Source organism: Talpa europaea (genome assembly GCF_964194135.1).
Source record: "Talpa europaea genome assembly, chromosome: 16".
NCBI lineage: Eukaryota > Metazoa > Chordata > Mammalia > Eulipotyphla > Talpidae > Talpa > Talpa europaea.
Window position 1 is genome coordinate 43,347,218 of NC_140084.1, and position 22,312 is coordinate 43,369,529.

At 57.3% G+C, this 22,312-nt stretch overlaps 1 protein-coding gene across 2 annotated transcripts; it reads right to left on the minus strand.

Annotated features, from left to right (window-relative positions):
- Window positions 1–568: 568 nt before the first annotated feature.
- On the minus strand, window positions 569–13,999 carry ATP1A3 (ATPase Na+/K+ transporting subunit alpha 3; the record flags this gene model as incomplete). Of its 2 annotated transcripts, none has more annotated exons than XM_084257967.1 (21): window positions 569–938; window positions 1,198–1,283; window positions 1,595–1,696; window positions 1,957–2,087; window positions 2,558–2,703; window positions 3,376–3,499; window positions 3,579–3,733; window positions 6,255–6,423; window positions 6,521–6,671; window positions 7,255–7,391; window positions 7,477–7,652; window positions 7,944–8,136; window positions 9,913–10,047; window positions 10,122–10,231; window positions 10,307–10,505; window positions 11,442–11,710; window positions 11,832–11,949; window positions 12,284–12,418; window positions 12,517–12,630; window positions 13,556–13,759; window positions 13,940–13,999. In XM_084257967.1, 21 exons carry the CDS (start codon window positions 13,985–13,987, stop codon window positions 910–912), a joined length of 2,931 nt encoding a protein of 976 aa, XP_084114093.1. In that variant the 3' UTR covers window positions 569–909. The 2 variants fall into 2 exon arrangements, with proteins under 2 accessions (XP_084114093.1, XP_084114092.1); XM_084257966.1 differs by having other exon boundaries at window positions 1,198–1,289; window positions 13,940–13,987.
- Window positions 14,000–22,312: the final 8,313 nt, after the last annotated feature.

The window sequence follows — 22,312 nt, forward strand, 5'->3', positions numbered from 1 at the left end:
GTAAACCAATCCAGATGTCCATCGCCAGAAGAATGGATGAACAGTTGTGTTACAGCCATATCATCTGTGGAATATTGTGCAGCCCTGAAAAAGAGCAGGCTGCTGATAATGTCTCAGTGTGGATGGCTCTCACAGACATGATGTTGAGGACAAGAAGTCAGACAGTTCTAAGATTTGTCACCTCTCAGCTGTGTGACCTTGAGCAAGTCACTTCCCCTCTCTGTGCTTTGTGAGGATTAAATGAATTAATACATACAGTGCTTACAAGAGGGCAGAGCGCATAGTGAGCGCTCAGTGATTCGCTATCATCATCACCATCATTGTGGGTCTCCCTGGGGTCCCACTCCAACATGGGAGGATTGCGAGTCTGAACCCCTGCCCTCTGTTCTGACTCAAACTTCCGTTGGGTCTAAAACTCTATATTCAATGACGCCAAGGTTCTGTGACTCCCCAGCTCACATCAGTCTACATTCCTGGGGTAGCATGAGTCACCCAGCACTGGGGGCGTGCTGTCCCGCCCACACTCCGCTCCAGAAAGCAAACAGGACACACACGTGGCTTCTCTCTCCCCACTGATATATTTGATAATTGTCCAGAACCAGAGATGGCATCAGCCGGGTGAGGGGGAATAAAAAAGAGCCCAGGGAGGGGGCTGGGAGGTAGGGTGAGGAGAGGGAGAGAAACAGACACAGAAAAGAGAGGAGAGAGGCAGGGGCAGGGGTGGGGAGAGAAGCCAGCCAGAGGGGCAGAGCGGGAGAGAGGCAAGAGATACCTTGAGGGGTGGGGGCCAAGGTGAGGCCACAGGGAGAGAGGGCCCCCTTCCCCCAGAATACAAAATGGGGGGGACGGGAGAGGGCTGTCCTGGGCTTGGGGGGCAGGGAAGAGATGGGCGATGTGGTAGGGTTGAGGTCAGTAGTAGGTTTCTTTCTCCACCCAACCTGCAGAGACAAAGGAGGACAGAAACAGAGACAGAGAGAGAGACAGCAGCAGAAAGAAGGAAAAGGGACAGAGACACAGAGAAAGACAGAGGAGGAGGCCGGGAGACGGGGAAAGAGAAGGATTGGAAAAGAGAGACAGCACAGACGGAAGGGGAGGGGGAGATACAGAGAGTGAGGCCAGCGCTGGACAAGTCCCCACAGCACTTCTCTCCGCCTCCCACCTCCAGCTGCCCCTCCTCCCCCCAGCCTGCCCCCTCACCCCCGGGGTTCCTGCGCAGGATGAGTTTGCGGATTTCGTCATAGACGAAGATGAGGAAACTGTACGGGAAGGCACAGAACCACCAGCTGGGCCTGCAAAGACAGGAGCAGAGGGAGTCAGTCGTGGGGGAGGGACTGAGAGACGAGCCCCACCCTGTGCCTGTAGATGAGGGGTGCCCTGACCAAGGCCATGTTTTGGGGGCTGCAGAGTGCCCCACTGTGAGGATGCCCAGGGTGGGGGGCGCACAGGGAGGAGGCTGGATGGCACCAGCACAGGAACAGGGAGGAGGAGATGGGGTGGGAGGAAAGAGACACTAGGAAAGGTAGGACCTGGATCTATGGCTGAGGCCCAGGGCTGCAGGGTGCAGGGGGTCCTTGGGGTGGCAAGGGGCACTCACTTGAGAGGGTACATGCGGAGGGCCACGTCCATGCCGGGGCAGTAGGACAGGAAGGCAGCCAGGGCCGTCTCCTCAAAGAGCCCGAAGATTAGGATCTTGTTCCTGGAGGCACAGGTGGGGAGGGGCTGGGTGTGGAGTACCAGCTCAGCACCCCCACCCCACAGGCACAGTCAAAGAGAGATGGCAAGAGACAGACACAGAGACACATAGTGACAGAGACAACGAGAGGCAGACAGACCCAGGGAGGTGGTGACACTGAAAGACAGGCGAGACAGACGGATGCATGAGTGGAGAGAACAGAGTCAATTCAAAGCAAAAACACACAGTGCGGGGGAGGACACAGACAGACATGGCTGCCTCACTTCATGCCCTGCTGGAAGACTGAATTCCTCCGGGTCTTGCAGATGATCAGGTCAGCCCATTGCACCACCACGATGCTCACAAAGAAGGCCGTGTGGCATGTGAACTCCACCACTTTCCTCTGCTCGTAGGTCTGCGGGGGTCACGCCGGGCTGGGTCAGGGTGGCTGCAGTCCCTCCCAGAAGCCCCGCATCCACACCCCTGGGTGGGGCCCGGGTGAATCAGGGACTATAATTGGGTCCCCCAGAGCCTCTGATGTGTCCCCTTGGGAAGAGTCAGGGGATGTACCAGGAAGGGGAGGACCTGCAGTATCTGCGAGGGACCCCAGAGGACTCCGGAGAGGTTGGACACCAGCAGGCTTGGAAGGAACAGGCAGAGATGGGGAAGAAGACAGCAAAGGCATCTCACTTGATGGGGCAGAGTGGGCATGAGGCCCTCAAAAGGCAGGGCGGGGGGCACCAGGTGGCCTGGTATGCCTGGTGAGGGGCTTGATGCTGCCTGGGGGCAGAGGGTCACACAGCAGGAGGCAGCCCACATGTGGCTGCAACAGCTCAGCTGGCTGCCACTGTGGCAGGGATGGGTGGGGCCCCCAGGTCTTCTCACCCACTGCTGCCCATAACTGTCCTCCAGGTCGTTGATGGTGCGGTCATCCCAGTTCAGCCGGATGCCCACCAGGTTGCCAGGCAAGAAGCCATTTTCTGCCAGGATCACAAAGTACGAGAAGAAGCCACCGAGGGCCTGGATCATTCCTGGGGGAGGAGAGAAGGAAGATGAGGAGAGGCTTGGGTGGGGGCCCGCAGCCGGCCCAGTACTCCTAGGAGGTCTCTTGAAGCCCTCGCCCCCCCAGAGAGAGCAGGCCACCTCAGTCCTGCTGGAACATCACGCGGGCCTGGGCTCCCGAGGTGACCTGAGATGCTACCTGGTGGTGAGCACCTGGGGTAGGCTCCTGTAACAGATGCTCAGAGCCCTGCTCACCTAAGGGGGAGAACCTGGAGGGTCCCTCTCTCTTGACCAGGAAATCCTTGAAAGCCTCCGGGGCTTGAGTCTGATGGACCCTGTCATGTAGGAATGACCTCCCCAGGCTTCTGACAACTGCCATGAAGCCTCTTCTTGCCGGGACACTCTCAGAGACGGGGAGTTCAGCACCTCAGGTAGCAGGTGAAGGAGGGGTAGGGTGGGACTCAGAGAGGTCAAAGGCTGGCCTTGACCTTCCCATCATGGAGGTGTGTGCAGCATTGGGCTCTGGAGTCGACAGCTGGGGCCACTCAGTGTCCTGTGTGCTCCTTGGCTGCACCCACAGACTTGTCCCCCATCTTGGTGACCAATACCACTACTTCTAGTCTGCTCATCTAACACGTGATCTCTGAGTGCCCACTAGGGGCCAGGCCCTGGGCACTGAAGGGGGGACACCAGCTCCTCACCGATCTGCCCATAGGCCATGCTGATGAGTCTCTCGTTGACCAGCTTGTCAGTGCGTGGGTTCCTGGGCTGTCTCTTCATGATGTCACTCTCTGCAGCCTCGTATGCCAAGGAGATGGCGGGGACCTGGATGGGAGAGGCCAGGTGAGCCAGGGAAGGTGGAGAGTCGCCTCCCTCCCGGGGCCCAGGGGCGGCCAGGGCTCACCATGTCGGTACCCAGGTCAATGCAGAGGATGGTGATGGTGCCCAGAGGCAGCGGGATATTGGCCATGATGAACAGCAGGAAGGGCGTGATCTCGGGGATGTTGCTGGTCAGGGTATAGGCGATGGACTTCTTCAGGTTGTCGAAGATCAGGCGACCTGTGGAAGGGGCAGGCTCAGAACCAGGGTGCCCTGGTCCCTTCCCTGCCTAGTCCACCCACCCTTTCTAATGCACCCCTCTCCCACCTGGCTTTCCACACAAACCTTCCACTTTGTCCCCTGTACAAACTTTATTGAACTAAAACCACCTTGGAAAACTGCTTGGCAGTTTCTATTGAAGTCGAACATCTCCCAGCACTAATGACTCGGGAACGCTACTCCAGGGTTTACACCCAAGAGAAGGGAGTGCTTACTGTCCACCAAAAACCACGTCCAAACTCAGAACCAACCCCAATGTCCATCAAGGACTGGCCCGTCCTTAGAAAGGAATACTGTCCAGCAAGAAAAGGCAGGAGCTACCGACACACCTAACTTCAGGGATGAGCCTTACACAGTCATCTTGCATGGATTGCATCTAAATGGTAAGGTTCGAAATGAAACCATGGTACTCAAAGTCAGGAGAGGGATCATTTCTGTGTGGGGTACACAGGCTGAGATGGAAGCTCACTCACAAAACCTAACGGGGACTGGACACGTCCACTGTCTTGATGGGGGCCTGGTGGGTGTGTAAACAGAGTATGCATGCGTGAAAAGTCATTGAGCTGCTCAGCTTTATGTATTATGTCACGTCTCTATAAGAATTCAATCCAGGGCCTCCCTGGTGGCCCAAGGAGTTAAGACGCAACCTATGAAGCCGTCCTCAGCCTCTGCAATCTTTTTTTTTTTTAAGATTTATTTATACATACAAGAATTGGGGTACAGGCCAAAGTTGTGGGGGGTGAGAGGATTCATCAGAAATAGAGTGGGGACCAGAACAGGTGGATTGCCTGAAATACACTGCTGAGGGGAGCAGGGGGTGAGACAGGAGAGGTCTGCTGCACCATGAGGGTCACCTCCCTGGCCGGGGATCGAACTCGTGCTGCAGTGGCTGCGGACAGTTTTATAGGTTGCCTCCCAACCCCTTGCACCACCAAGGAGGCCCATAAATAACTAAATCTTCAAAAAAAATTCAATCCATACAATGTGTATAGAGTAACAGGAACTAAGGTGAAGTCAGCCAGCCCCTCCCTCCACCTTCCCCCAGGCGCTGAGGACAAGCCATAAGACCCACTTATGGAACACGGAACAGAAAGGCCTGGTGAGCCCCTCTGTATCAGAGGTGCCCAGGTATTCACACCCGCAATTCCCTGCCCCTGCAATGTGCTGCCTTCCACACACTAGTTGTGTCTCATCTTAAAATATTTAGAAAACGATGACCAAAATGTTCTTGTACATAACCCAGTGTGCAGTGGGAGTGGGGGAGACAAAGCGAGATCGGCATGAGCTGGTAACTCTTGGAGTTGGGTGACAATGACACGGGGGTTCCCAAGGCCGTGTGTGCTATTTGGGGGTATATCTGGAGATTCCCCTAGTGGGAGGGGCCTTGCTTGTCCACCTGTCCAGGGGGATCCTGTTCGCCTATGTGACTCCCTGGGTGTCTTCCTCTTAGCCCTTGTCACAGTTTGTAATTCTGTTTGTTATGTTACAACTTGTTGAAGGCTGTTTCACCCAGGCCTTCCAGGGCAGGGCCCATGTCTGCTCTGCCCACAGCTGTATCCCCAGCTCCTGTGAGACGTGCCAGGTAGAAGCCTAATGTGTCTGGAAAGCAGGAAGCCTGTGTGTGAACATGTGAACAGGGAGGATGCCTCAGTGGCTGGGCAGGGGTTAACCATGGTCCTCTGGGGCTTAGAAGTCAAGGGCATTTCATTTGTCACATTAGGCTCAGTTTCACTCTCTGAATCCTCTTTTCTCATGAATTGTCTCTTACACCAGGGGCATTTCAAATGGGAGAGAGAAATGGCAGGAAAATGCACCACAGCCTGAACTGTGGTTATTTCTGGATGGTGAGGTTATGGGTGATTCCAATTTTCTTAATGCTTTTCCACATTTTCTATAATTATCATGAATTACTTTAATGACTAGAATAAAATTAAATGGAACAAGCGCCATCTGTGGCCTCATCAAGGCCCATCAGGAGGTGGTGCCTTTCGGGTCTGCAGCCCGGGCTCCCTGTGTCCCCCCCACCAGACGCCGGCTCGGCCTCAGGCTCTGGTTCCTTCACACTGCCTGTTTCCCATTCTGCTTCTCCGCCTGCAACTGCCTTCCCTGCTGCTCCACCGGGCATTCCAACACGGCCCTGGGGACAGGTGCTACAGCCCTAGGGGCTCCAGAAGCTTCCCTGTCCCTGGAAGCTGGGCTGGGCAAAGGGCCTGAGGGTTCCCTCGATGCCCTCTGCTTCCCAGGTTGTATTGACGTGTCTTTTTAAAGTGCTTCCAAGTCTGTCTCACCCACCAGACAAGAGGACCCCGAAGTACATCAGCTCCCTGTCCCCCAGGAGCCCCCAGCCCCATGAGGAGGGGTGATGGAGACAGAAAAGCACAGGCTCAGCTCACCAAGGACTGTGGTTTTCCAGAATCTCCCTGCCACTTGTGGCATTGCAGCCCTGGCCTGTTGCCCTTGCCCTTCTGAGTAGCCAACTCACCCTCCTCCACACCGGTGACGATGGAGGCGAAGTTGTCATCCAGCAAAATCATGTCCGCAGCCTGCTTGGACACGTCAGAGCCAGCAATGCCCATGGCCACCCCGATGTCAGCCTTCTTCAGGGCAGGGGAGTCATTCACACCATCTCCAGTCACAGCCACAATTGCCCCCTGGAGGGAGGGAGGGGGAGGATGCTCAGCAGCCTGCCCACCACCCCCACCCCAGCCCAGTCCCTGCCCAGCCTCCAGGGCCAGAGCTCAGGCCCACCTGTCTCTGGCAGCCCTCCACAATGATGAGCTTCTGCTGTGGGGACGTCCGGGCGAAGACGATCTCGGTGTGGTTCTGCAGGATCTCGTCGATTTGCTCGGAGGTGAAGTCCTTGAGGTCAGTGCCGTGGATCACACAGGCCTTGGCGTCCCTGGGCAGAGCAGAGAGAGGTCAGAATGTGGGGGGGAAGCACAGTGATGCCCAATGGACAGAGGGTCGGTCAGGTCAGGTCCATAGACAGGAGAGGCAGAGGACTCTGCGAGAGGAACGGGGGTCTCTGGGGGTCAGAGATGAAGGAAACGGGGGCTGGAGGGGGTAAGTCAGCAGGAGGGAGAGGGCAGACTCGGGAAGGACTCTGGGCCAGTGGACTTGGAGGGACAACCAGGGAAGGGGTGCAGACCCAGAGAGAGGCAAGCGATACAGAGACGTAAAAAGGCAGGGAGAGAGCATGGACACAGGCCTGTGGCTCTCAATGATGCCTCCTGCCCAGATGGGAGTTGCTAGGAGCCCATTTTAGAGAGGAGGAAACTGAGGCTCATGGAGGCTAAGTGACTTGTCCAAGGTCACACAGCCCCTGAACCTACACCTTGCTGGACTACCTACACCCGTGTGGCTGGACTACCAGGCTACCTGTCCTCACCCATGGAAGAGCAATGGGCCCCAGGGCTCAATCAAGGGAGGGGGGACCCACAACTGGAGAGGGAGGTCTGGTGGGGGCAGGGGTAGGGGCTCACCGGGGGTTGACTTGGCTGACGGGGATATTGAGCCTGGCAGCAATGTCCTCCACAGTCTCGTTGCCCTCAGAGATGATGCCAACGCCCTTGGCAATTGCCTTTGCTGTGATGGGGTGATCGCCTGTGACCATGATGACCTGCAGCATTGTTTGGGGTTGGTCAAGCCTCACCCACTGGCCTCTGAGGCCCTGGCCCTGCCTCCCTGGCTGCCCAAGGCCACACCTTGATGCCAGCACTGCGGCACTTGCCCACTGCATCAGGGACGGCTGCTCGGGGTGGGTCAATCATGGACATGAGGCCCACGAAGCAGAGGTTGTCTGTGGTGAAGTTCACGTCGTCACAGTCGAAGGCGAAGCCCTTGGGGAACTGCTCCTCGGGCAGGTAGTAGTGGCAGAAACCTGGTGGCAGGGACAGGGTAGGGTATGAGGGTTCCGGCCTTGGGCCTCAGTGCCTCCAGCCCCAGTTCTCAGCTGTCAGTCTCCCCAGTCAGCCTCCTGGTCAGTCAACACTCATTCCCTAAAGATGTCCATTCATTCATTCATTCATTCATTCATTCATTCATTCATTCACATGCATTCTGGGACGCCTCATGGCTCCCAGGCTCTGGGCTGCCACCCTTCTTTGTCCCCAGGGGCCCTCCAGAGCCAGCCAGACCCCAGCCCCACACTGGCCCCGCCCATGGTGCCCACCGAGCACGCGCTCCCCCAGGCCGCCGAGCTCCAGGTAGGCATTCTGGAAGGCCTCCTTCATCTCCTCGTCCAGTGGCTGCTCCTTGCCCTGCAGCAGGATGGTAGCGCAGCGGTCCAGGATGCGCTCGGGGGCGCCCTTCATCACCAGCAGGTAGCGGTTGTCGTTCGGGTCCTCAGTCTCGTGGATAGACAGCTGGGGACAGAGTGAGGGCGGCTGCTTGAGCCTGGCAGGGACCTGGAGGCTGAACGCATCCAGTGGGGGGAGAGGAGGGGCCAACCCTTGCCCACCAGAGCCACGGGGTCCAGGACAGACCACTGCCTGGCTCCCCAAAAGGCACTGCCCAAATCTTTCCACCTGCAATCTCTGTCTCCCCAACTCTTACACAGAGATCTCTGCTTATCCCTACCTATTCCTGTCTGGCTCAGCGCCTCAGCTGTCCTTACCCTGACTTCGTTCACCCCACTATTGACCCACCACTGACCCACCACCGCGCCTGATCAGCTCACCTCTGAAACACACCCAGGTTCTGACACCTTCTCTCCTCCCACTGGCCCCAGCCCCGCTAGCCACAGTGTCTCTCGTAAGGAATATCGATCGCAGCAGCCTCCACACCGAGGACCCATTTCTGCCCTCCCCACCCCATATTTCCTCCCTAAGTTGTCAGACAGATCCTTCAAAAAATGTTGTCAGTGAAAAATGCAGCCACATTGGAACCCAGAAGGTTAACCACAGGGTGACCATGGAGCCAGCAATTCCCAGGGAATCACCCCAGAAACATACAAACCATATTCACACAAATGTCCATGAGAATGTTCACAGCAGCAACATTCTTAGGAGCCAAGGGTGGTGGCTGTACAACCCTGGGGCTGTGCTGAAACTACCCAATTATACTCTTGAAATGGGCAAGCGAAGTATGTGCATTAGATCTCAATAAAGCTGATTTTAAAATGTAAGTCAGTGCCCATCTCCCTCTGCTTGGAATCCTCCTGCAGCTCACTCCCCCTCAGTGTCATACCCACGTCATCGCCACGGTCCCTGAGCCCCATGAGACCTGGTCTAGTCCTACCAACCTCACCTTCTGGACATACTTCCTGGCTCACTGCTTCCGGACTTTGGCTGCTTGGCTGTCCAGACATGTCAACACACTCCTGCCTCAGAGCCTTTGCATATGTGCCTGCTGCCTAGAACACACTTTCCCAGACACCTGTGGGGCTCCTCCCTCAGGACCACACCAGACATATTCTGTATTTCTTTGTGCCTATGTCTTTGCCTTCTAGCACTAAAGTGTAAATTCCACAAGAGGGGAAACATCACTGTTTCGCTCACAGCTGGGTGTATCCTCTGCACCTAACACACGCTCAAAAATTTTATTTGTTGAGGGCCTCCCCAGTGGCGCAGCGGGTTGAGTGCAGCACTGTGAAGCTGTCTGCTGTCTGCAGCCTCTGCAGCAGGGGTTCAATTCCCAGCCCGCCAGGAAGATACCCACATGGTACAGCAGACCTGTCCTGTTTCGCCCTCCACTCCCCTCAGCAGTGTTTTCGGTCTGTCTGCCTGGTCTGCTCTCCGCTCTGTCTCTGGTGAATTCTCTCACTCTCCCACACCTCTGGCCTATACCCCAGTTCTTGTATAAGAAGTTCTTGTAAGTTTTAAGTTCTTGTAAGATTTAAAAAAATCTTAAAAATATATATATTTGTTGAATGAATGAAAGACAGCTTGGCTTGTTCCCAATGTGCTGTAGGAAGAGGCTAGTCTTCTGCCTCTTCTCCAGTGGAGACCTTCTCCCTCCTGAGTCCACCTGTTCCTCTCCCCATTCAGTGGATACTACCATTCCCATTTTATAGGTGGGGAAACTGAGGTGCTGGGAAGACTGGTGTATCTTGCCCAAAGCTGGAGGGGTAAAGTGGACCATTTTAGGGGCATCCTGGAGAAACCCAGGTCCTGGCCAGCTCTCCTGGAGATCTCGAGTACCTGGTACTTGTTGGTGGAGTTGAAGGGGATCTCAGCCACTTTCTTGTTGCGTTCCCGCATCAGTTTCACAGAACCAGAGGACAACTCAATGCACTTGAGCAGGGCAGACTCGGAGGCGTCCCCGGCCACATCCCTCTGCGGGGAGAGGGCTGTCAGAGCTCAGCAGTGGGGAGTGGGCAAGGCCAAGGCCAGGGAGTGGCTGAACCCACCTTGAGCACAGGGATGTTGTCTTGGCCACCCTTGAAGACAGCGCGATTGCAGAGTCCGGCAATGTGAGATAGGGCCACCCAGGTGTGCGAGCTCTTGTCGAATGAGGTACCTGGAGGAGGCACGTGTCAGGGCTGGGGGAAGGGGGGCTGTAGTCTCTCCAGGCTCGCCAGGGCCCCACCCTCACCTGATTGGTCCTCAGTGGTGTCAGCCTCGTGGATCTGGTTGTCAAACCACATGTGGGCAACTGTCATGCGGTTCTGGGTGAGGGTCCCCGTCTTGTCAGAGCAGATGGTGGATGTGGAGCCCAGCGTCTCCACAGCCTCCAGGTTCTTCACCAGGCAGTTCTTCCGGGCCATGCGCTTGGCTGTCAGCGTCAGACACACCTGGGGGGCATGCAGGTCAGTCACCGGGAGGCCTCCCGCAGGCCATGGGCAGGTTAGACCAGCAACCTGAGGCCAACCACCCACCTGCCTGGGGAAAAGGCTGGGGGCCGCCCCACCCCCAAATCCTGTACCAGAATGTTCACAGCAGCAGAGTTCATCACCATCCACAACTGAAAACACCCCAAACAGCACTCACAACAGAAGGGATGAAAGGATGGTGGAATAAAAGTTGGAACGAAAGAACAAGCTGCTACTCTCTGCAATCGCATGAAGTTCAAAAACGTGACGTTCAGCAGAAAAAGGGGCAGAAGCGAGCACTCACACGGGATGATTCCACCCACGGGAACACAGGTGGAATTCATCTAGGCTGCTAGAAGCCGGGAGAGGGGTTACCCTTGGGTTGGGGGGCAGGGCTGAGCCCAGAGGGAGGCCGCTCAGGAGTGTCTCCCTTGGTGTTTGTTTTATGCATGTAAAGCCTTTTGACCTGGAGTAGCTCTGCATATGCTAATGTGGAAAGTAGCAGGATCTATTAAGTAAAAGAGTCAAGGAGCAGGACCTCATTCCTGGGTGAGCCCCTCCTCTGCCCTAGAAACAGAATTTATCACACTCACTGGCGCCTGCCCATGCACATCTGTGGGGTCAGAGCAGAGCAGAGCGTGGGCTTCAGGAGGGGGTGGCCCTGGCTGGCTAGAGGAAGGGCTGCTAGTTTGTTTTTTAGCTGTTTTACAGTATTATTTAGACTTTAGGGGGTGAACTTCTGGACTCTGTAAGTTACCTTAAAGAGTGAGAAGATTGTTAGCCCTCTGTGCCTCGCATGACTATGCTGCTAACTCTGAGGCCCTGGTCCTCCTCATTCAAGACCTGGAGGCTCAGCCTCCGCAGAACAGGGCAATCAGGCCCAGCCCCCTCCTCCCTCAGACAGGGTCTGGGCCTTACAGTGACGGTGGCCAGCAGGCCCTCTGGGACATTGGCCACGATGATGCCGATGAGGAAGATGACAGCCTCAAGCCAGGTATATCCGAGAATGAGGGAGAGGATGAAGAAGGAGACGCCCAGGAAGACGGCCACTCCGGTGATGAGCTGGATGAAGTGCTCAATCTCAATGGCGATGGGCGTCTTGCCCACCTCCAGCCCCGAAGCCAGGGTGGCGATGCGGCCCATGACAGTGCGGTCCCCTGTGGCCACCACCACACCCCGAGCTGTGCCTGCAGGCCAGAGGGGAAGGGGCAGAGTTTAGGGTGGGGCTCAGGGAGCTCCCTGAGGCAGGACCCTCCCACTGGGGCCACTTTTGCCCTCTGACCAGTGCCTCCCACGGCACCTACTCACCTTCTACGCAGTTGGTGGAAAAGAAGGTGATGTTCCGAGTCTCCAGGGGGTTGTCGTGAGTGCAGTCGGGAGAGCGGGTCTGGGGTTCTGATTCGCCAGTCAGGGAGGAGTTGTCCACCTGCGGGGTGCGTGCAGGGGGAGAGGGCTCAGGCCCCACCTGGGATCCAACTGGGGCACAGGCAGAAGACTAGGGCTTGGGTGGATGAATGGTGTCTGGAAGTCAGAGGTTAGGCTCTTAAAGGTGGAGAGGAAACAAGAATTCTTGAATTCTATGATATCTTTGGGTCTCTGAGGGGTTGAGCTGGGGGCTGGACTCCTGGGTCTGAGGGGTTGCGCTGGGGGCTGGACTCCTGGGTCTGAGGGAGGGACCTGGGGGCTGGACTCCTGGGTTTGGGGCCTGGATCTGGGTCACTCCACAAGGGATCAAGCTGGGCCCCAGGCGCCGGGCCCACCTTGCAGCCGTGGGCTGAGATGATTCGAAGGTCAGCTGGGACTCGGTCTCCGCCCTTGATCTCCACCAGGTCCCCAACCACCACCTCCTCAGCATTCACCTGCATCTTCTCCCCTTCCCGGATCACCAGGGCTTGCTGGGGTAGAGAGGAGGAAGAGTCACCTCCCTGTCTACGCCTGCCTGGGGTCACTTGGTATGACCTTGACCACCTGGCCCCTTCTTGGTCGCCCTCACCTGGGGCACCATGTTCTTGAAGGACTCCATGATCTTGGAGCTCTTGGCCTCCTGGTAGTAGGAGAAGCAGCCGGTGATGATGACCACGGCGGCCAGCACAATGCCCAGGTACAGCTGCAGGGATACTTGGGGTTATGGCCTGCCCAGAAGTGGCTCCCCACCAGTCCCACCCCAAATTGGGTGAAATGTGGGAGGGGAGCTTTGCATTAATGGGGTCTGTACTTGTGTGTCTCTGCCGCCTATGTTTGAGTCTCTGGGTCTGTCCATCTCCCAATACTGGGGTCTGCCAGACTCTGCCTCTGTTAGAGAATCTGGGAATATGTACATCCATGTGGGTGTCTGTCTGTCTACATGCCTGGGTTTAAATTTACAGGCATATTATGTTTGAGTCTGACCGTGGGTCCCTGCCTGTCCCTTTCTGTTGGCCTGCTTAGGTCTGGGACTCTGGATCTGTCTGTCTGTCTAAGTTTTAATACCTGAGTCCGTGCTTGAGTCTCAGGTCTCTGTCTGTTAGCTGGTTATGCCTGCAACTCTGTGCTATCTCTGCCCATGTGTCTGGACCATCTCTGCCTGTGTGTCTGGACTCGACCATGTGTCTAGGTATGACTGCATGCATGTGTATATGTATACAAGTGAGCATCCATGTTGTTGGTGTGGGGTCTATGTTTACGGGTCTGCAGTTTCTTGAGCCCATGTCCCCTGAGTAGATGGATGATCCTAGCATATCAGCAGGAGGCTGTCCATGAGCACACTCACTCACTGGGTGTCTTTCAGGCCATAACCACCTGCTGGTGTTTGTCCCTGAAGCCACTGAGGTCACACATCCTGCTGTGCGGCCTTGGACAAGTGATTTGACCTTTCTGAGCCTCAGTTCTCCTTATACCACCTCTGGTCCATCCCTTGGTGATTGTGAAAGTTACATGAAAGAAAGGAGGAGACTGGGCCTTGAAGAGTCTAAAGGGATGGGGGGGGGAGGGGGACATGCATGTGTGTCCTTAAATGTCTGTCCCTTGCTCAGGGCAGGGTGAAGGACACTCACATTGTCACCAGAAGGGTCATCCTCGGTGCCTGCCTGGATGCCATAGGCCAAGAAGCAGAGAATGGCCCCGATCCACAGCAGGATGGAGAAGCCCCCAAAGAGCTGACGGCAAAACTTGACCCACTCGGGGGTGGTGGGCGGTGGTGTGAGCGCATTAGGCCCGTCCCGGGCCAGGATCTCCTGAGCTTTGCTGTGGGTTAGACCCTAGGGGGACATAGGACTAGCATGGACCCCTCCCTGAGCACCCATGGCATGCCAACGCTTCATGAGAACATCCAAGCACCCGGGGATCCACCCGTAGCCCCTCCTCAGACTCAGGAGCCCAGGTCCCCAGCCCTCCCCCTCAGAGCCAGAGCCCAGGCCCAGCCCCCCGCGCCAGCACACCTGCACACAGTCTGTGTTGTATTTCCGGCAAACCTCTTCCACTGACATCTTGTGCTCTGTCTAAGGAACAGGAGTTTGGGGGGAGGCTGTGAGAATGGGTGCCCGGCAGGGGGCAGGGGTGGGGTGGAGAGGCCTCTGGGGGGGGGTGTGGGGAGCAGAGGGCAGGGCTTACCATGGCCACCTCCTTCTTGAGGTCATCCATGTCTCTGCTCTTGGTGGCCTTGCCCTTCTTGGGTGAGCTCTTGTCATCTTTTTTGTCCTGCGAGGTGGTGACAGGATAGATGTCAGAGCCAACAGACTGCGGGCGAGAAGGGGTGGCAGGGGGACCCCAGCCCTGCGCCCCATTCTCACCCTGGCCTGGGGCTGCCTTTGGGGGCCTCAGCCTGTCTCGTGGGGCCCATCTGTGTCTCCCTGAGTCTGTCCTGTGTCTCTGGGTGAGAGTCCCTTCTGGCTCTGGGCATCTCAGAACCTGCGAGTCTTGTGTCTGTCAGTGGAACTCATTATCTCTGGGTCTCTGTCCCTGAATATCTCAGTGACCCTCTCCTTCCTGTGCCCATCTCTGAGGACCCCTCCCCTTCACTCTATGTGTCTTTTAACTCTGTTTCTCTGTCTGTCCTGCTTCTTTTCTGTCTGCCTGTCTCTCTCTTAACCTGTCTCTCCAGGTCTCCAATCTGTGTCTGTCTCATTGTTCTATTTTGTCTCTCTCTGTGTCACCTTATCTCTCCGTCTCTGTGTATCTCTGTCCCTCCCTGACCTCTCTCCCTCATCCTGTTATATTGTCCGTTTCTCTCGCTCGTGTTCCCTCCCCAAGTCTCCCTGTGGGTTTCTCTGGCTGAGTTGGCCTCTCTCTGTCTCTCCATCTCCTTCTCTGGAACTATCTCTGAGTCTGTCTCTGCGATTTGGCATGTTGGGGCCTGGGGCCTCTTTTAAGCGTGATTATTGTCTGTCTCTGTGTCTTTCTCCATCCTCCCCTGCCTTGCCTGGTCACCATGTTGTTCTCTCTCGAGTGCTCTCCTCTGAGCTACTCAGTGTGTCCTTATCTGTCTCTGCCTTGTTTCAACCATCTTGTCGTGTATTCACTATCTCGCTCTGCCATCTTCTCTCTCCCCCGTGTCTATTGTGCATCTGTCCTTCCGGCTCCAGGCCCCTCTGTCTCTCTCTACCTCTTCTGGACCATGGGTGTCTCAGTCTGTCTCTCAAAGGACCCAGCAAATCTTGGGAGGCCCCACAGGTCTGGCAGGAGCGGGAGGAATGGGCATTCCAGGTGTGGGTCACAGCAGGGATGATGGCCTGGGGCTAGCCAGCCTGGCGGGGGTGGTAGCCAGTCCTGCAGGCCTCCATCGAGTGGGAGTGGGTGGGAGCCAGGTTTGAATGGGGGGTAGGCGGTCAGGTCTCTGGAGGACAGAATAGGAACTGGCCAGGATTTGGGGTGTGGAAGCCCCAGACTGGCTTGAAGTAAGTGCACTATGAGGGGGAGCGACTGAAGTTCCAGTTTGGGGCAGATGGGGAAGCTGGCAGGAGAGGGGAGGGGAGGTGGGTGCTGATAGAGGGAGGGCAGATCTACTGGCTCAGCGCCAGGCCAGGATCCCAGGCTCAGGGAGGCTCAGCACTAATCCCCTTGTGACCTTGTAGAGGGCCAAGCAGCCTGCAGTCTGCCCCCTGACCAGGAGGCAGAGCCTGGGGGGCTATTGGGAGAGGCTACAGCCAAGAGGCCAGGGAACCTCTAAGAGGGCTGAGAGGGTGGGAGGGAGGCTTGGCCTTGGGCCAGCCCTGCAGCGGCTCTGCGGTCTGAAACGAAAGGAGGCAGGAGGCTCAGGGAGCAGAGAGGACACTCCTTAGCCCCCATGCCAGGAGGGTCTCAGCTTCCACACAGAGGTAGACCCAGAGGTGGGAGATGTGGAGATATAAGGTCATGGGGTCAAAGTAGAGTAATGAGGGGGTAGGTAGCAGAAGAGAGATATGCAGGAGTGTGGGGAGGAAACCAGTTGCCCAATCCTGAAACCTTAGGGTGCAAGTTGGTGTTTGGGTCCCTGTGAGGTCGAGACATGGGACCCAGGGACTCTTTGGATCTGAAAAAGGAGAGGAGTCCAGCTCGGGGGCTGGCCTCCTGGGTTTCAGGGAGAAAGAGCTGGGGGCTGGATTCCCGTCTGAGAGAGGAGGGACAGGGGTATTTGGACTCCAGGGCTTGAGGGAGGAGGAACTGGGGGCTGGATTCCCATCTGAGGGAGGAGGGACTGGGTGTGGGGACACTTGGGTCTGGAGGAGGAGGGGGCTGAGGACCCCAGTCCTTGGCAGGCAAACCTTGGCTCCGGCCTGCCCTTGCCATGACCAGACTCCCTTAGGGGGCAAGCTCCATCTGTTGGAGGGAGAGCTGAGGCTTTCCCAATGAAGGCAGGAGGCCCAGATGGGCACACTGCAGGGCGGGAGCACCTCCGAGGGTGGGGGACACGCCTGTCTCGCTGCAGCCCGCCTCTGCAGCTCCTCGCCATTTTCTGTGCTGTCCGCCTCCCCCTCACACCCGCCCACTCTGGCGGTCTCGGCACCTTGGCCAGGCTCTCCCTCCCTCTCTCTGGGTGTCTGGGGCCAGCATCTCTGCCCCTCTCTCTCTGCACCTCCTTCATTTCCCCTCTGCCTCCTCCTGCCATCATTCAGGCTGACTTTGGTTGTCTCTCATAGGAAATGCCTGTCCTTGGACCTCCTGAGCTCAGCCTCAGTTTGTCTCTCTCTCCATGTCTCTCTTTGTTCCTCTATATAGCTCGGCCTGTCTCTCTTTGTCTCTTTCTCTCTATCTCTTTTAGAGTGTCTCTGTCTCTGCCCCACATGTATAAAGTGTCTAATTTCTTCTCTGGTCCCCAATTCTTTCCCTAAGACTCCCCCCCCTTCTTCTCTAAGGCATTCAGCCTCAGCCCTCTCCTCCAATCTGCCCATCACTTCCCTTCCCTCCATCCCACTTACCTGGAAGCCATCACTGATTCCCACCTCCCCCTTCTTTCTCCCAGTGCTTTCTCCACCCAATTCTTTTCCCATCCCCCTCACCCACCCCACTCCATAGATCTCCAGCCCCATCCCCCACTCCCATCCTTAGGCCCATGAGCCTTCATCCGCCATCTTTCTCCTCTTCCCTCATATTCCCTCTCTCCATCAGCCTCTCCCACCCCAGCCCTCTCTCTTCATCCCACCCATCCCAGCCCACCTGCCTCCGCCCCCAGACCCACACCCCATGGCCCTGCCCCAGACTGGAGGGAGGAATCCAGGGCTGCAGCAGGGGTCAGGTGGTCAGCCAGGGAAGGAGGTGAGGCAGCATCTGCAGGAGAGACTTACAGACGAGACAAGGACACACGGACATAGGGGCAAGGGCACAGCCAGGCATGCATGACACCCCTCCCCCCAACACACACACATTTGCACATGTATGCCCCCAACCAGGCACTCAGATTCCTCCCATGGCTCTCCTGCTCCTCCCAGCCTCCCAGGTGGGCTCTCCCAGATTAGGGGCTGGCCACACTCTGCAGCCTGGGGCCGCGCCGCACTGCGGAGGCCCCCCATCCAGGTCTGGAAGGAGACAGAGAGGTCATCTGGTGTCTACCCATAGCCAGGACCTGTCTCTACCTGGCCAGGGAAGCAGAGGGGCTTCAAGACCCCTAGACACAAACACCAGCTCTCAGACACACCCAGACGCGGTGGCAGATAGTCAGACACAACTGGGGCCTCACAATTGCAAGTCGAATGCACTTGCAGGGCCTGCCCGAGCGAGCGCACACACGCACCCATGCACAAGCACACATGCACACGCATGACACGACCAAGCATGCAACCGCGCCAGGTCAGGCAGAGGTGCGAAGGGCCAGCCCCTGCCCGCGCAGGCCCCGCACACAAAGACTCGCAAACATGCGCCACAGACCCCCGCCGGCCCTGAGGGGAGGGGGAGCCGGGGTGGGCGGCTGCCCGGAGTCCGTCAGTGCGGCCACGCCACAGACCCGCGGGGTCGGCCGGCTCGCGGGGTCCGGCAGACCTGGCCCAGGAGCCCCGGCCCCCCGCGGACAGCCAATGTCACTGGACCCCCGTGTCACCCACGAACACGCAAGCACCGCCCGGCCGGCCCGGCACCTACCCCCATCTTGGCGGCTCCTGAGGAGAGACGCGCGCGGGCGGGGCGGGGGCCGGGGCAGGGGCCTCAAGGCGGGCTCCGGCGCGGGCTCTGGCTGGGGGCTCTGCGGCGCCCGCGCCTCGGTCCGCGCGTCCGTGCGGCCGTCAGCCCTGCCGCGCAGAGTCTGCGGCTCCGCGGCCCCCGCCTCCTCATATGCCCGCGCTCCCGGGGGGGCGCCGCGGGCCAATCAGAGGCGCCGCCGCCCTGACGGACGGCCCGCGGCCCCGCCCCCGGTTCTGCAGCTATCCTCCCCGCCCCCAGTCTCTGCAAAGTGGCGGCGCTGCCGAAAAGGGGAACGCTGCGGGAGGGGGAATCCCGGAGACCCCCGCAATGTGGGGTGGCGCCTCCAAAGAGGGGGCGCTGAAGGAGGAAGAAACTCCCAGAAATCCCCGCAGTGTGAAGGTGTACCACCAGGGAGAGGGGCGCCGAAAGCCCCTTAAATCACTGCAATAAGGCAGGGGACCCAGAGCATCTCCCTCCGCAGTGAGACAAGGGGGGTGCGCTGGAGACTATATGGGGGTGCTTTTCAAGAGGGGGCGCTGGAGGGAGCACAAGAAGCAAGGAAGACCCCCAAATGAAGGGGGAAGCTGGAGAGGGCCCTAAGACCCCTCCAGCCCCCCGCCATGGCAGAGGTACCCAATGAGACACAACTGCACAGGCTCATCACAGCCAGAGGACTTGGCCAAGCATCACTCTCGGACAGGACCATCAGCCAGACAGCCAGATGCTGGGACACTCACACCACCCCATCACACACCACCGGTTTCACAATCACATTCCGTCACACACCAGCTTGTTCCCTCACACACACTTGCACACCCCACATAGAACCACAATCAGTCATAAAGCATCATGTAGATCAACACACCTCTCAGAACACACACATCACACACTCCATCACACACATTACCTCACACACATCACACACCTGGCCTTGTACCATTGCCCATGGACCCAAGAGCCAACACACATCCACACTCAGCACTGCACACACACAGTCCTCGCTTTTTCTCTACACACCACCTGAGCTTTGTGGGTGCTTTTGCACATTCACACAGTATCACACACATCATCACACACAATCCTCCCCAGTGTATCCAGCCATGAGCCCGCAGTGAAAATTGCCAAATTGTTGCCGATTGTGAATGACAAGACAAAAAGGGCACACAGAACTACACATAGCCCGAGAATTCACAGAAACAGATCACACACCACCATCCCACACACCTCCCACGCCACACACATTACGTATTGCCGCGTTATCATGCACAACTTTGTTGTACCTCCCAACACACCCCAACACCCCCACTCACACACTGCACACATCCATCCCTGCATGCACATGCAGATGCTCAGTGGCCCCCACACCCAGGCCTGCCACATACACACAACACCCCATCAGCCACCCACTGGAACCTCAGGAGTCACCGCCTCCCACCCACCCCTCTTCTTTATGGGGAACACCCCCAGATACCACCTGGAGATGGTAGAAGGAGCAGAGAGCATGAGAGCCCATCTCTGAAGCTCTCAGAATGTGGGACCTTTCCCACTAGAGGAAGGAGTGGGAGACACAGGCAAGGGGCATAGTACAGGGAAGCTCGGTATAGGGAAGAGGGAGAAGATTAAGGGCCTACGGATAGGAAATGTGTGAAAAGCTGGAGACCAGAGTGATATCACAAAAGCACAAACAGGAAGAGGGATTGCGGGGGAGGGGGAGAGCTTCAGAGTCACAGAGAGATAGACCAAAGAGAAGGAAGCGGTGAGTTTTGTGGTTTTCTCCAGCACCCTGAGCCTCATCCCAATCCTGTACTCTGACCCATCCCCATCCCTCCCTGCAGTCTTTAGTTGCCATGGTAACAGGGAGCCCGAATATGCAGCAGCAAAGGAGGCTGGGCTTGCAGACCTGGCCTGTCTCCATGGAGACTGGGGAAGGAGGGAGAGAGCCATATCTTTTAACCCAGGTGCTTGGCCTCTAGGCCCACCTCCCCAACTCTGCCCTCCTCCCTGGGGAGAGAGGGTCTGTCAACATATCCCTCCCCTCTCTGGACAAACTGGCCTGCAGGAATGGGCATGGACTATGCAGAAAAGCTTTTGGGGGGGGGGGACGACAGAGAAACCTGGGGTGAAGGATATCATGAGATTCTAGGCTTTCTCTTCTTGCTCTCTGTTGGGATAAGGGAGATCTTGTTCCCCCACACCCCACCTCAGACACAGGCTCATTACCACCCCCCACCATGCACTCCCTTCTCAGACACAAGCGTGGTGAGACTGATGACTGTGCATCGTGCTCCCAGCGCAAGGCTCTGCGGAAGTTGTGGGGGGAGGAGGGAAGACTTAGGAAGGTCACAGGGATGGATGGGGACAGGGAGCTCAGCATGAGAGGCATAAGGAGAGACATAAGCGGAGACACAGACAGAGTCCAGAAGCAGAGAGAGGCAGATATAGACAGACAGACAAAGACAGAGAGACCAGCAAAGACAGAGATGAAAAAAAACAGAAGGAGGGAGAAAGAGCAACAGAAATACTCGGTGAAGGTGACAGAGACACAGAGACAAAAGAACCAGGCACAAAGAGGTCTGGCAGACCATGGAGACTCAGAGATAATGACTGGGGAGAGACTCAGAGCAGAAATGGGGTTAGGGAGGAGACTCAGAAATGGGGAGACCCCAGAGGCTATCAGCCACGTGGTACTGGGACAGAGAAGGAGAGATAGCAGAAATGCCTGCAGTCATGTTCTAGTCACCTGGACAGATTGAGACATTGACTAGTCAGAGACATTGACCAGTCTGTAAAAGAGATGTGGAGACAATAACTGAGGCGCAAGCTCACCATCCCCCACGGGCAAATATCGGGGACTCAAAAGGGGGGCAGAGTGGAGACTGGAGCCACTGTGTGCCAGGCAGAGTGGCCCACCTGAGAACCCCCTGGCAGGCAGGCAGGCTGGCAGTATAGGGGAGATGGAGCAGGGCTGCCAGCCAGGCCCACCACCAGGCCTAGTGCTGAAACGGACAGCTCCCGAGGGGCGGGCCCAGCCCGTCCCTCCCTCTGCTCCTCAGTGGGGCTGTCCTCGCTGCCCTGGCCCCATCTAGTCCTCTAGGGCACCTCCTCTCTCTCTCCTCCACCTCAATGTCTGCTTCTCGCAATCCCAACTCCCTTGCTCTTACTCTCCCCGCTTCACCTGTTTTCACCTCTGCCCCATCCCTCCTGGCTCCATCCTACCTCACCCTTTCCTCTCTTCATCATAGCATGCCCCCCTCCCACCATCTCTCCCCTGCTTTGCCTCTATTTCTTTCCCTATTCCTCTCCAACCCTCCTCATCGTCTCTCCCCATCTCTACCCCATCTCTGGCTCTTCCCTTTCTGGCTTTCCCACCCCCGCCCCGTGTCTCTCTCTCTCTCTCTTTCCCCTTCTCCTCGGCCTCGTTTTGGCTCTCGCTGTGTGACCTTCACTCGTCCTTTCTCAGCTGCAGTTTCCACAGAAACCTCCAGTGGGGCGGCGAGGGCGGGGACAGAGCGCAGACCCACCCTTCTCTCTGCTCCACCAGCCCTCAGCTTCCCTCCCGCACACTACTGGGATTTCTCACTTCCTCCCTTGGGGGCCGGGGAGGTACATTTTCGGCAGAAAGAGAGGGTCACAGTCACAGACAGCTGAAGATGGCCTCCGGGACACACACACATGCACACGGATCACAAAGTCGGCAAGTCACCCCAGCTCACGCACACCCCTGTCACCATTCGGGCACCCCAGGTGCCACCACGCTGCCGCCGAGTAGTTCTCTTGCCCTCCCCTCCTCCAGCCCCATCTGGTTTGTCTTTCTGTGTCTCCTTTCCCCGCGTCTCCACCTCTACAGATCCCCACATCTCTCTCCATCTGTCTCGGGGTCTCTGTCGCAGCCTCCTTCTGTCCTAAGCGAAGGTCAGTGGGGAGGAGGCAGCGGCTGGGATCTGGGCTGCCTGCTGGCGCGGGCAGGGCTGAGCGGGAGGAGGGCAGACGAGACCATCCAGGGTGTGGGTCTCAGCCACTCCCCAGAGCCCTCACACCTCCAGAAAATGAGACCCGGGTATCCCCAGTGTTGGGGTTTTGTTCTTTTTTTTATTCCAACAGGGGCCGGGGTGTGGCTGGGGGAGGGATCTCATAGAAATTCTGAGGTTTCTCCCCAAAAAAAAGAGAGAAAGAGAAGAGTCGAGGGGCACCAAGGGATACCCATTTGCCCAGAAGCCCTCCCC